At 39.9% G+C, this 12,062-nt stretch overlaps 3 protein-coding genes across 4 annotated transcripts in view; 1 reads left to right on the top strand and 2 right to left on the bottom strand.

Moving 5' to 3' along the window:
- The window catches only part of LOC105690650 (neural cell adhesion molecule 2-like), a 76,879-nt gene that overhangs the window by 15,169 nt on the left and 49,648 nt on the right, over positions 1 to 12,062 (bottom strand). For both annotated transcript variants that reach the window (XM_020854943.2, XM_012408641.3), the window contains exon 2: positions 11,082 to 11,200. In XM_020854943.2, coding sequence (XP_020710602.1) covers positions 11,082 to 11,157 — 76 coding nt within the window. In that variant the 5' untranslated portion in view covers positions 11,158 to 11,200. The remainder of the gene's footprint in view (positions 1 to 11,081; positions 11,201 to 12,062) is intronic.
- Positions 3,505 to 5,773, top strand: LOC105690648 (luciferin sulfotransferase-like). The gene is made up of 5 exons (XM_012408638.3): positions 3,505 to 3,778; positions 3,868 to 3,964; positions 4,112 to 4,416; positions 4,654 to 4,748; positions 4,858 to 5,773. Exons 1-5 carry the CDS (start codon positions 3,589 to 3,591, stop codon positions 5,149 to 5,151), a joined length of 981 nt encoding a protein of 326 aa, XP_012264061.2. The 5' UTR covers positions 3,505 to 3,588; the 3' UTR covers positions 5,152 to 5,773.
- LOC125499668 (luciferin sulfotransferase-like) lies at positions 6,118 to 7,948 on the bottom strand. The gene is made up of 5 exons (XM_048660032.1): positions 7,671 to 7,948; positions 7,487 to 7,583; positions 6,931 to 7,226; positions 6,757 to 6,851; positions 6,118 to 6,625 (listed from the first exon to the last, which is right to left on the bottom strand). The coding sequence occupies exons 1-5, from the start codon at positions 7,864 to 7,866 to the stop codon at positions 6,332 to 6,334; spliced, it is 978 nt and encodes a 325-aa protein (XP_048515989.1). The 5' UTR covers positions 7,867 to 7,948; the 3' UTR covers positions 6,118 to 6,331.

Genomic DNA, 12,062 nt, shown 5'->3' with positions numbered 1-12,062 from the left:
GCGATTTAGAATATTGGTTGAAAAGAAAGTAGTAAAAAATACAATCCACGAAACAAAAAATTGGGAGTAGCGGTCCTTGGCAGGCCTTTGTTATGTTCTCATATTTTCCGAAAAAACCCTCCAAGTACCACTACCGCTAATTTTTTAGTTTATCGATTTTATTTTCCACTTATTTTTGTGTAATAAATATTTTGAATCTTAATTTTGTTTTTTTCCTCGAATTGGTAATCTGCTTTGTTGAATGCTCATTAAAATCCAGCAGCGATCAAGATAATTTCTCAAGTACGAAGAGATGAAACGGGTGAGCGGAGAAAATGACTTATTCTTCATTTTTCTCTCAATCAATGATCACCGGCATGGAGTATTGGAAAATATATCAATGGTTTAGATTATCCACATGATATCGATGAAAAATGTGATAGTATTTTCTCGATTCACGATTTAGTTATCTTATTAGCTGATAGGCAAGAGCTCGACGACCGATGACTTATCGATATCGACCGCTCACCTGAGTTTCGAAAAGATAAAAGTGAACTCGGTTGTCAATTGGCAGGTCTACGCGAAGAGAGTTCGACTGTGAAAGAAAAATAACGAGAAACTGGAGAAGTCATGCGGTGCGGGCGAACGGGCCAATGGGAGACAGAAACGATGATCCCTGAAAAGATAAAACGATTCGACGACCGGTCTGCCCATATAATCTGAAAGACGACGGACTATCTTTTCGAAACCCAAATAAATAATGTAATATAGGCTGTCGCACCTCATTGGACAATTTTCTAGCCGTAGAATGTTTATCGTTTTAGCTGAAGTCATCTGAAATTGAGCTCCGCTCTAATTGAACGTTTCTTATTTCGAATAGAGGGCTTTGCGACATACGGCGTAATCTATTGTTGAACACGACACCGACTATCTCATGTTCGAATGTGAGCTCTCACGAATAAGCTTTTGGCCAGTGAGGACCCGTTGTTCGCACTTAATCTCCGTCAATATACCGGAGACGATGATTAGTCGTTTCGGAACCACCGAATAACAGATAGTACAAAGCAAGACAACGATAACGAAGATCTGTAAAATATCAGCCTTGTATTGATACAATCGTGTTTCTATATACATCGTCAGTTTTCGTTATCTAATGGAAATTTCCCCCAAACAAAAAATAAAATCCGATATAAAACAACGAGGGTAGTCCATACGGTCTTCTAACTCAATCCGATATCGACTGTTAGTAGCGATCAAGACACCAAGTAACCGTGAGAGTGACTAGAGCCAGCACAATAATGGCACACGAAATCAAACCGCATAAAAAAGAAGTGGCGGATCTCCTGAAAAAGACCTTCACCAACCCCATCCGTAATCCGACTGTAGAAATCGACGGATGTACCCTGCCGCAGAATATAATGATGGATGAGATTGATAACTTCGAAGTTTATGACGACGACGTTTGGGTGTGCAGTTTACCAAAATCGGGTAAGCGGACGAGAGACTTTGAGTAATTATATTTGTGATTCTGTCGAAATAATATTCAAATCACATCCTGAACCCGAATCATTAACCAGGTACAACGTGGTCAGTGGAGACTGTTTGGTGTATCGCTAATGACTGTGACTTTGAGGGGGCCAAGAAATCCATTCACGAAAGGTTTTCTCACTTGGAGTAAGTCACTTTATTCACGAAATTGACTTAATGCTTCACTCGACACATTGATTCAAACAAGATCAATTTAAGAATTGGCTGACAATTGCGACATCAGACAGGCAATGGGATTATTCAATTCTTATGTCATATGTTTTGTTGCGTTCAGATTAACTTCCATATTTGATTTCGAAGAATTCGTCGCACGAAATCGTTCCGGGATAATTCCGGACGAATTCGCGGTGAATAGCATTGGATATTCGGCAAAGCTGCCGAGGCCAAGATTCATCAGGACCCACCTCCCATTCCATCTACTTCCACGGCAAATACAGACTGGCGAGAAGAAACCCAAGATAATATGCGTTACTCGTAATCCGAAAGATAATTGTATCTCCTACTTCCATCACTGCAAAAGGGTAGAAGGTTTCACGGGAACCTTTGAAGAGTTCGCTACATTATTCCTTGAAAATGCAGGTATGTCTCGCGAACGTCGGTCACATCAAACCGGAACAAATACATCCCATGCTTCATTAATCTGTGAATTTATTGAAGTAACGGCCTATACGAATGCGGTGATCGATAATTCAATTGGGTTTCAGTTTTATTCGCGCCATACTGGAAACACGTTCGAAGTTACTGGGAACGGCGGAACGATGACAATTTGCTCTTCATTACATTTGAGAATATGAAAAAGGTAGGTCCTCTGAGATTAACGCAATGATTCAGAGTGAAATTGAAGTTTTCTGTAACGAAGCTGTCCTCGTCATATTTGGCTCGTGGCTGTCGTTAATGACTCACGCCCAGAGTCATCGACGTCCTATCGATTTAATGAAAAACTAAAAGAACACGAGAATCAGTGAGGTGAAAACCAAAGTTCTAACATGTCAATTCCTCGCCTAACAGGATTTACCATCAGTTCTACGGAAAATCGGAAAGTTTCTCGGCAAGAACCTGACGGACGATCAAGTGACCAGTCTGAATGACCACTTGACTTTTGAAAAGCTTAAAAACAACCGCGCAGTTAATAACGAAGATCTCACGGAAAGATATGAAGCCATTTACGAGGTGAAGGTGGAGGGTTCATTCATGCGAAGTGGAACCACTGGCCAATGGAAAACCGCGATGTCACCCGAACTAAATCAGCGATTTGATGTTTGGAATCGCGAGAATTCAGATGGAATCGATTTATCATCGGAATAAGAGTATAATGTAGGTGGGAACAGTGATAGTGTATAGATTCTTTTCTACCAGAACGATGTAATGAGGCAGGTATAAACAAATTCCAAAAAATGGTGATTGAATTCTTTTTATTTCCTTCGCAAAAATCTTTCGCGTTATACCCGCCACGATGTTGAATGTTGTGAATAAAATCGAGTGAGTGATATGACGTGATGTAAGACATGCCTACGATGATTTACATTGGTCTTCGACAACGTTGTTTTCATGCTCGGAAAGATTTTTATTCAGATTTGGTTTTACACATTAAAAATATCAGTCGAGTGGTGCGTTCTATGCTGGACAAACTTGAGATGAATATATGCTGAAAATGGTGCGGCTAATTTTAAGTACAGTCGATATAATCGACACACAAATTATGGGCTCGCCGAACAGCAATTACAGTTACGTCTTCGTATCCTGATCTGTAAGGGTCTCGCTATTATATGCTAATCGAGGACCACAGCTCATGGAAAATAGTCGTCTATACGAAATTACGTCCTGACGTATTTTAAATCATACAGATAACGGCACGAAAGCATGCAATGATAGTGATGATTTTTTTATTATCATCCTTCTTTAAATATAATTGTTGATCGCCGTTATCTTCAGCGGTTGCTATTTGATCAAACTTATTTTTGCTTGCAGCCGCAATTTGCTGCTGAGAATAACGGGATAGCAACCTAGTCACTATTAGGAAGTCATTCGAGAGCGTAGCATAAAAAATATATTTTCCTGAAAATGGCCCACCAAATCAAACCGCATAAAAAAGAAGTGGCAGATCTCTTGAAAAAGACATTTACTAGCCCTATCCGTAATCCGACTGTAGAAATCGACGGATGTACCCTTCCGCAGAATATAATGATGGATGAGATCGATAACTTCGAAGTTTTTGACGACGACGTTTGGGTGTGCAGTTTCCCAAAATCGGGTAAGCCGGCGAGAGTCTTTGAGCAATTATATTTGTGAGTCTGTAAAAATAATATTTAAACCACATCCTACACACGAATTAATTACCAGGTACAACGTGGACGGTGGAGACTGTTTGGTGTATCGCTAATGACTGTGACTTTGAGGGGGCCAAAAGATCCATTCACGAAAGGTTTCCTCACATAGAGTAAGTTTCTCTGATATCTTTTTCACTGGCCAATGTCCGACTCAAGAATTGCTTTGACAAAATTGATTCAACAAACTAAAAGACATTTCTGACTCGAGCCAGTCAAGTGGATTTCTAAAATTCGTTTTCGTTTTCTGATGCATTCAGAGTGTCTTCCATATTCAACTTCGATGAAATCAGTCGACAGCCTGACACTGGGTTCACCTTTTCGACGATGTTCTCAGATAGCCTTAATTTCACCCGTAACTTATCGAGGCCAAGATTCATCAGGACCCACCTTCCATATCATCTACTACCGCGACAAATACGAACTGGAGAAAAAAAGCCGAAGATAATATGCGTCGCTCGCAACCCGAAAGATAATTGTATCTCCTACTTTCATCAGTGCACATCGATAGAAGGGTTTACAGGAACTCTTGATGAGTTCACCACGCTGTTTCTTGAGAATGCAGGTTAATGACACAGATAATATTTGCACGTGTTGCTTGTCATTTGTAATTTGTCAGACGTCCGTGGGAAGTATATTAACGGGGTTGTATGCTATGCTTTCCATTTGGCGATATATTCGTCAAGTGTCGCCCGGAAGGAGATTCCCGAACGATGTCGGTGATAGGATTGTGGTCTGATTAATTAATCTGTTTGTCAAGGAATGCGAGTAATTTTTTTCGTAATTTGCAATCATTTTCCAGTTCTCTTTGCGCCGTTTTGGAAACATGTTCAAGGTTACTGGGAAAAGAGGAACGATGACAACTTGCTTTACTTCACATTCGAAAACATGAAACAAGTATTTGTCCTGATTATAATACCTGTAACACAAGTATCCGTATTAAAAGAAGACTAACATTCCCCTACTATTGTTTGTCAACTTCAACTTTTTCATTTTTTGCTCACAGGATTTTCCATCAGTCCTACGAAAAATCGGGAAGTTCTTGAACAAAGACCTGACAGATGATCAAGTGTCCAGTCTTCTTGAGCATCTAAATTTCAAAACTCTGAAAACCAATTCTGCCGTGAATAATGAAGACACCGTTGAGGTATTTCGAAAACTATACAAACGTCAAGACACGAGTTCATTCATTCGAAACGGAACTACCGGCCAGTGGAAAACTGTAATGACGCCCGAAATGAATCAACAATTTGATGATTGGATTCGCGAAAATTCGAACGGAGTTCAAATGTCATATTAAAAAAAAGAGCGTACTCGTACTTTGAGATATATGGAAATGTTGATCTATATTTTACTATACTGGAATAATGTCATGCATGTGGTGTAAAAAATTCCAAATTATAGCGACGAGTCTCGTTCTTTGAAGTCATGAAAGTCTTTATCTTTTCATCCGCGAATTTTTTACATACATTTTATAAATTTATAAAAAAATATGATTGTACTTCTTAAAGTAGAGGGGAAAATGGGTGTAGGATAATGTATTTTGGGTAATTTTCATGAATTTTTTCAACAGACAAGGAATAATATATATATTTTATTGAAATCTTGGGGTTATTTTATCAATATGTTTAAGAATATTTTCTGAAATTCGCCAAAATTTAGGGGAACGTGGGACGAAAAGGGGTACTTGAGGAACGCGCAAATTTGGCGAAACTTAAATTTGACGGGAAATCCTTATTCTATTCGTATTTGAAGGAAATAACCAAGTTTTTCAATTTCGGAAAAAAAAAAGATTTTGGGGTGAGCCGGGGTACCCTCCAAAACAGTGACGAAAAATAAAATGTGATTGTCTGTTGTTAAGAAACTTGAAAACTGTATTTTTAGTCAATTTGTTTAAATAAATAATCAATTGTTACCATAAATATTGATTGGAAATAACAAATTTTTTATCTTCAATCCAGAATGATGTTTGAAGTCCTTTTTGATCCTTAAGAAAGAAATTTCGAAAGATATCGCGAAAAAAAAATGTTCACAAGATTTTTCGGTTACCCTACACTGCCCCAACAGCCCATATTGCCCCGCGTTCCCCTATTTTTTTTTGAGGAATGTGAAAATTAAGTATGATTTATGACTATATTTTTCCGTCATAAAAAAGCGGTCAAAATATAGATTATAATTAGGTTTGAGGTTTACACAAAGCGTATATAAAATAAATAAGATATGTGCTGAGTTTGATAACGATTCGTCAAACACCCCCCTCTCAAAGCACAGTTTTATTTTTTACTTTTATTTGCTGTAATAAAATTATTATTAATAGACCAACATGCGTGATTCCAAAAATGATTTTTATGATACCGTTCATTATCTCTCGTGCTCTCCTTCAAATTTTCCATAATCTGGTGACACTTATCTATGCGAGATTTTATCTTTGCGCTCCGTACACGAAGCAAAGAAAAATTCTCCGAAGACTACGGTTCTCCTCAAAGTGAGTAGCTCGTACCCTTCAGATTTTCACTCGTCCAGTCATCAAATTGCTTAATGAGTTCTGGACTGAAATATGTCTTCCACTGGCCAGATTTTCCACTTCGTAAGAAAGTACCCTCTCCTCCGGTGTTCATCGTGTCGCGAAAAAATCTTACGAGCGATTCATTATTAACCGCTGGATTTTTTTTCATACTTTCGAAGCTCAGATGCTTCTCTAAGGCTGCCACTTCGTCTGAGGTCAGGTTCTTCCCCAAGAACTTGGCAGTTCTCCTCAATATCGATGGGAGATCCTATTGAAGTATACGAAAATTTGTCTGATCATCATCGCGGCAAACATGATCTCATGTACAATGTTTTTTAGATGGACCAGTCGCAAGCTCCAAAACAAGAATCATGTAATCACGTAATCGTTTTGATGTACCTTTTTCATTTCTTCGTAAGTCAGGAACAGCACATTGTCTACTATTCTTTTCTTCCAATACTCGAGTGCGTGCGGCCAAAAAGGTGTACAATATACTGCGAAAGCAAATATGATGATTATAATGATCGTTCACTTACGATTGTTGTGAGCAAAATTTAAATGGGCAAAACTCACGTAGATCAGCGAGGAAGAGTTTAGCGAATTCCTCAAAGGTGCCTTTGAATTCATCGAGCAAGAGAGAATGATGAAAATACGAGATGCAAGTATCTTTCGGATCACGAACAACGTATATCATCTTTGGCTGCTTCTCTCCGTTTCTTATTTGTCGAGGAAGAAGATGGAATGGAAGATGCGTCTTGATGAATCGCGGGCTCGGTAGGTTTGCGGCGAAACGAAAACTATCGACGAACGAATCTGGAACTCTTTCGTCGTTTTTCAAGTCTTCCGGAAGATCGAATAAAGAACTGAACCTGTTCATTGAAAATATTTGCAAATTATGATCGTACCCAGTCTCCTTATCACGAGTGATTTGACGTTGAAAAATCTTATGGTCCATCATTTGAGGTGCGCATTTCGGTCACTTTCGATGAAGACAACGAAAAAGAATCCACGAATTACTCAAGTGAAATTGCGACTGGTTTTCAACCACATGGGAACGCCATCGTGCCATCGCGTCTCAATTTTTTTTTTTTCAAAATTTGATTCAAGTTTTGTTAGATTTCATACATACTCGAAAAACGGAAATCTGGCGGTAAGGTCAACTTTGGCTGCTTCCGATTCGATATCGTTACAAATCGACCAAACCATCTCTTGTGTCCAAGTTGTACCTAATTGGAATTATCGAAGATACCTAATTTTTCGAAGGATTTTCAATAAGTCGAGAAGAATCGAGAGTGTTAGAAAAGCGTACTCACCTGCCTTTAGAAAACTGCACACCCAAATATCATCGTCACGAACTTCAAAATTATCGATAACATCGATGTGTTTTGTAAAGGTTTTCGGCTGGCAACACCCATCGACCCAGACCCAACCGTTGCAGCTTCCGATGGGGAAGACTCTGGTGAGAGTTTCCATTAACTCACCATCGACCGGAACGATTTTCTTATCCATTTTGTAATTGGTCGCTATACAAACTCACGTTCCAGAGAACTATTCTACAGGCCGGCTTGTCGTCGAATCCACTGTCAACCGTTGACTACGGTGTACGGAAAATAAAATTTACACCTCGATTACGGAACTCAAAATCTGAAATCTCTCCTCTATTTTTCGAATTGAATCGAAGCCAGATATAATTGTACATCGCTGATATAGAATCTACACGGAACCTATTAGCGTTTAATGTGGCAATAAGATAGGATGCCGCCGTCTGGACGTTTTTTCCAATTTCTTTTGATATCCCTGCACCTCTCTATTGTTTTATCTAATCATATCAAATCTGTTGGGATATTTCCGATGACTGCTACTCGTAATTCTATAGCATACCGAATTTATTTGCTTCGTCATTTAATCACCGATGCATCGATTGGCATTTCGGTTGCGTAACGCATTGATTTTGCTTTCCGTTTCAAAATAAATTGTATTGTCGGTCAGCGCGCCAATTATCGATAAGACGAGGTAAGGATAAGAATTAAATTATCGTTAGGCAATTTAGCTCATAATCAGTCATGATGTCATATCCACACGTTCCATCTCAGATTTATATCGCACCGTTGGCTCATTGATCTCGTTCTATAAAGTATCGTGTACAATCTTTCGAAAAATTTACACATCCGATAAAATTTTTAACACTAACAATCAGTTCTGGGTTAATCGTAACGCTGAGTTACCAACTTCGCAATGTCGGTTTATTTTTCTTATTGGATGAAACAGCAACGTGAAGTCGTTCGACGCAAGTTCCATTGGTTCCTTTTATCCGATTTCTGCTACATAACTGGGCTCATATTTGGCATGAGATAACGAGCTGATTCGCGATCGAAGTACCTCGACATTCGCGGTATCAAATTGTTGGGATACAGTCGAGTCTAAGATTTCTGCGGGACAGCTGTCCAATAAATTTACCGATATGCTGGTCACTCAGTGATCAATTGCTGCCGTTAACGCGGTTTTCAAGGTCTTTGTGGGGTGATACGGATTCGAGTCTGGTCTCGAAGATCAAAGAGAAACAAAAAGATCCGAATAAACTGTCGTGCCAAGTACATGTAAATTAGCATTTTGCGCAGACCTACTTCAGAAGACTGAAGATCTTAATTTTTTTTTTCAACAGTTTTCCTTTCTCTCTCAATTTATTCCAGTCTTCTGAAGGCAAGATGCGAACATACATTTACTTGGCACGATAGTCGATTTGGTTGTTTTGTTTTTGTTTTTGACGATTTTCATTCATATCACAGATATTTGTGCAGTAGTTTTCCTTAAACATTCAACGTATCTGGCGAAGGGTTTTTGCATCGTAGGTGCCTTTCGGGGTGATTCCATGACTTATTTTTATGACGTTGATGAATAATTGGATTCAATAATTGGACCCAACAACAACTCGAATGCTGAATCGTTCAACGTCAGTTTACACCTGGGAGTAGGAACACTAGTTTGTAGTTTGTAAGGAGAACCTAGGTCAGTGATACGCTGACGGGAAGATCAATTATTTTCGGGAAATCCAAGTGGTAGCGCTGGATCATCGAATGCCAGTCTACACGTGGAAACGGGAATCCTTGGTTTACGTTATTCGTACAAGAACCGCCGCGTTATTCAATATCGCTACGCATGTGGGGAAAACGCGGGAAATTCTGCCGAGGTTCTTGATAATACGCAAGTAAAGCTTCCTTCAGACTGTCGGATATTTCGATATCGTCGCACGTTTGTGGTGAAATTTCATCTAATCCGTGCAACGGGATACCGAAGCCATTTCGCCCACAACTTCACCCGCAAATATATTAACCAACCTGGCAGCATCAAAGAAAGGCTAGAACCAACCACCGGTATTACCCAAGAGTCAAACGCTAACAAGCCCTAAACTTCACCCTATACCGGGAATCGGTTCTTAAGTCATCAACCTTTGACGAATCAAATATGGCGAGAAGAACCCGAAAATCATTTCTAGATGCTTACTATGGAACGCATACATATATACATATAATGTGAAACATTCGACGGTTGGGCGGTCCCACGCTAGATTTCATATTCCTCCTTATCCGTCTCTCAACAAACGCCGACACAACTCTTATCGAACACAGGGAGAAAATGATTTTCGAATAAAGAATATCGGTATTAGGTCTGGAATAACGTGAATTCCAATATACTGGAATGAGTACTGGAATTCGTAATCGAATCAATATTAGCTCGTTGTTATTCTAATGACAAATAATATTAATAAAACCAAGAACGCAAATTTATTCGAAGCGTCAATCTGATAACGTCGTTGCATGTCGAACGGTCCGTGTTCGCGGAAAAATCTATTTCCAATTGGCCGATACAAATATTGTTCGAATAAAAAAAAAATACGGGATGTTCCTTATTTAGAAATGATGTAAGTGCAGCGCTACCGTACCGGTTTTATCCCGTTGGGTGGGTAGAAACAATTCTTTACTTTGGAATAAATCAACACGCGACGCTTGATCTACCTGTGAATCTATAATTAGTTCTTGGAACGAGCTACTCCGTTCCAAATCTAGTTGCGCTTGAATTAGCGATAACGTTATTTTCAAGATCTACTTATTCCCGACTAATCTGTCCAAAGGAGATACACCGCGTTCCACCTTCCTTGCCCTAAATTTTTACTCTTCTTCGGTGAACGCGAATATCAAGAGACGATTCCTCATACCCTTCTCGCGTCGTTAGTTATTCTCTCAAGGTAGTTTCGAGATTCGAATACCGTCGACGTACACAAACGAATGCGCAATACCACCACCGAGTTACACAACCACGCACCACCCGATTGTCAAACTCATTGTCAGTCAGTCTCTAGAGTCTTCCGCTCGTTAGTCTGTTTTCAAGTAATTGTGGAATAATCAAGATCCCAGAATAGGAAACCGCAAGGTATCCGTTCGTTCACCAAGAGAAGGTATATCAATATACATGTAGATTGCGTAAAACGAACATTGGTAGTGTATCACTCTGTGGGTGGTATAACGAAGGATGTAACCCGTGGGACACCGTACCTTTTTGTTTCACGTTTGTACATTTTTTTTTATTTCGTTCGTTCTTCGATGAAATGAGGGGGAAAACGCAGGTAGTTCCAATAAAAGCTTGGAATGCGGTTTCGCGGGGGGTTGTTTTTTTTTTTTTGTCACGGGAGTTCGCGACTGACGTGTGCAACGTTCGGGGTAATTTACCTGCTATGTAGAGGTTGATTTCAATCACCAGGGCTACGAGAACAAAGTGTCTCCTCATGACGGTTCCTTTAGACATCCGGTAGAGTTCCCCTCAGCTCTCCGTCATATCCCAGCGCAATCTGAAAACCAATAGGAATTTCTCAGTACTTCACTTCCGGGGTAAATTGAAAGGTGGTCGTGTCGGCGGTTTTGAATCGAGTGAATTACATTCCGAATGATTGTGTTACTCTGACTTTGAATCTGGTAGAGGGCAGTTGTTCGAGGTGTTCAGGTTCAATACGACACCCGGTGTGCAAGCGTATGTCGAATTTCACACCTCGCAACGACTGGTAACGCTCCCCTGTAAACGATGAAATCCCATAGTTTGCGTGGTGAGGTAGTCGCGATAAGCCCTTCGCAGCATCGACCCAAGGGGCTCGGAGACAGCATAATCCTCGAGTGAGCGCGAATTGCCGTTTACCGACCTATTCCAGCGATCCGATGCATAAAAGGACGAACCCCCACCGTTCTAAAAAAGTATCAATTTGAGTTTCACGGCGAAAGAAATATTTCGCATTGCGTATACCGGAATATACGCGTAATACCGGCAGTGTATTTTCGTAGACGCCGCGTATAATGCGGTCGGTAGAGGTGGTAAATGTAGAGAGTATGAAAGAAAGGGAAGCCTTCAAGCAAAAAATGAGTGCTTCAGAGGATGGTTGAATAGCCGATCCATGCAAAGCCTCATGGCGAGGCAACACGACATTAAACAACCTTTTCAGCAAAACCGGCAAAACCGACCGAGTGAGGGTGTTTTTGTTCTCGTGGTCAGGAGTATATTTTCTCCCGAGGCTTCCTCGCTCCAACTTTGTTTTTTGGTTTAATGATTTTTTTTTTTTTTTCTCATCATTTCTTTTTAGAGAAGACTCTTATTGACAAAAAAATTGAATAAAAAGCCACGCCGATCACTTTGAAAAGTAAGCCAGACGTGAATGAAATTCC

Source organism: Athalia rosae, chromosome 1, assembly GCF_917208135.1.
Source record: "Athalia rosae chromosome 1, iyAthRosa1.1, whole genome shotgun sequence".
NCBI lineage: Eukaryota > Metazoa > Arthropoda > Insecta > Hymenoptera > Athaliidae > Athalia > Athalia rosae.
The sequence above is the reverse complement of the archived record's forward strand: the minus strand, read 5'-3'. Positions and strand labels throughout refer to the sequence as shown.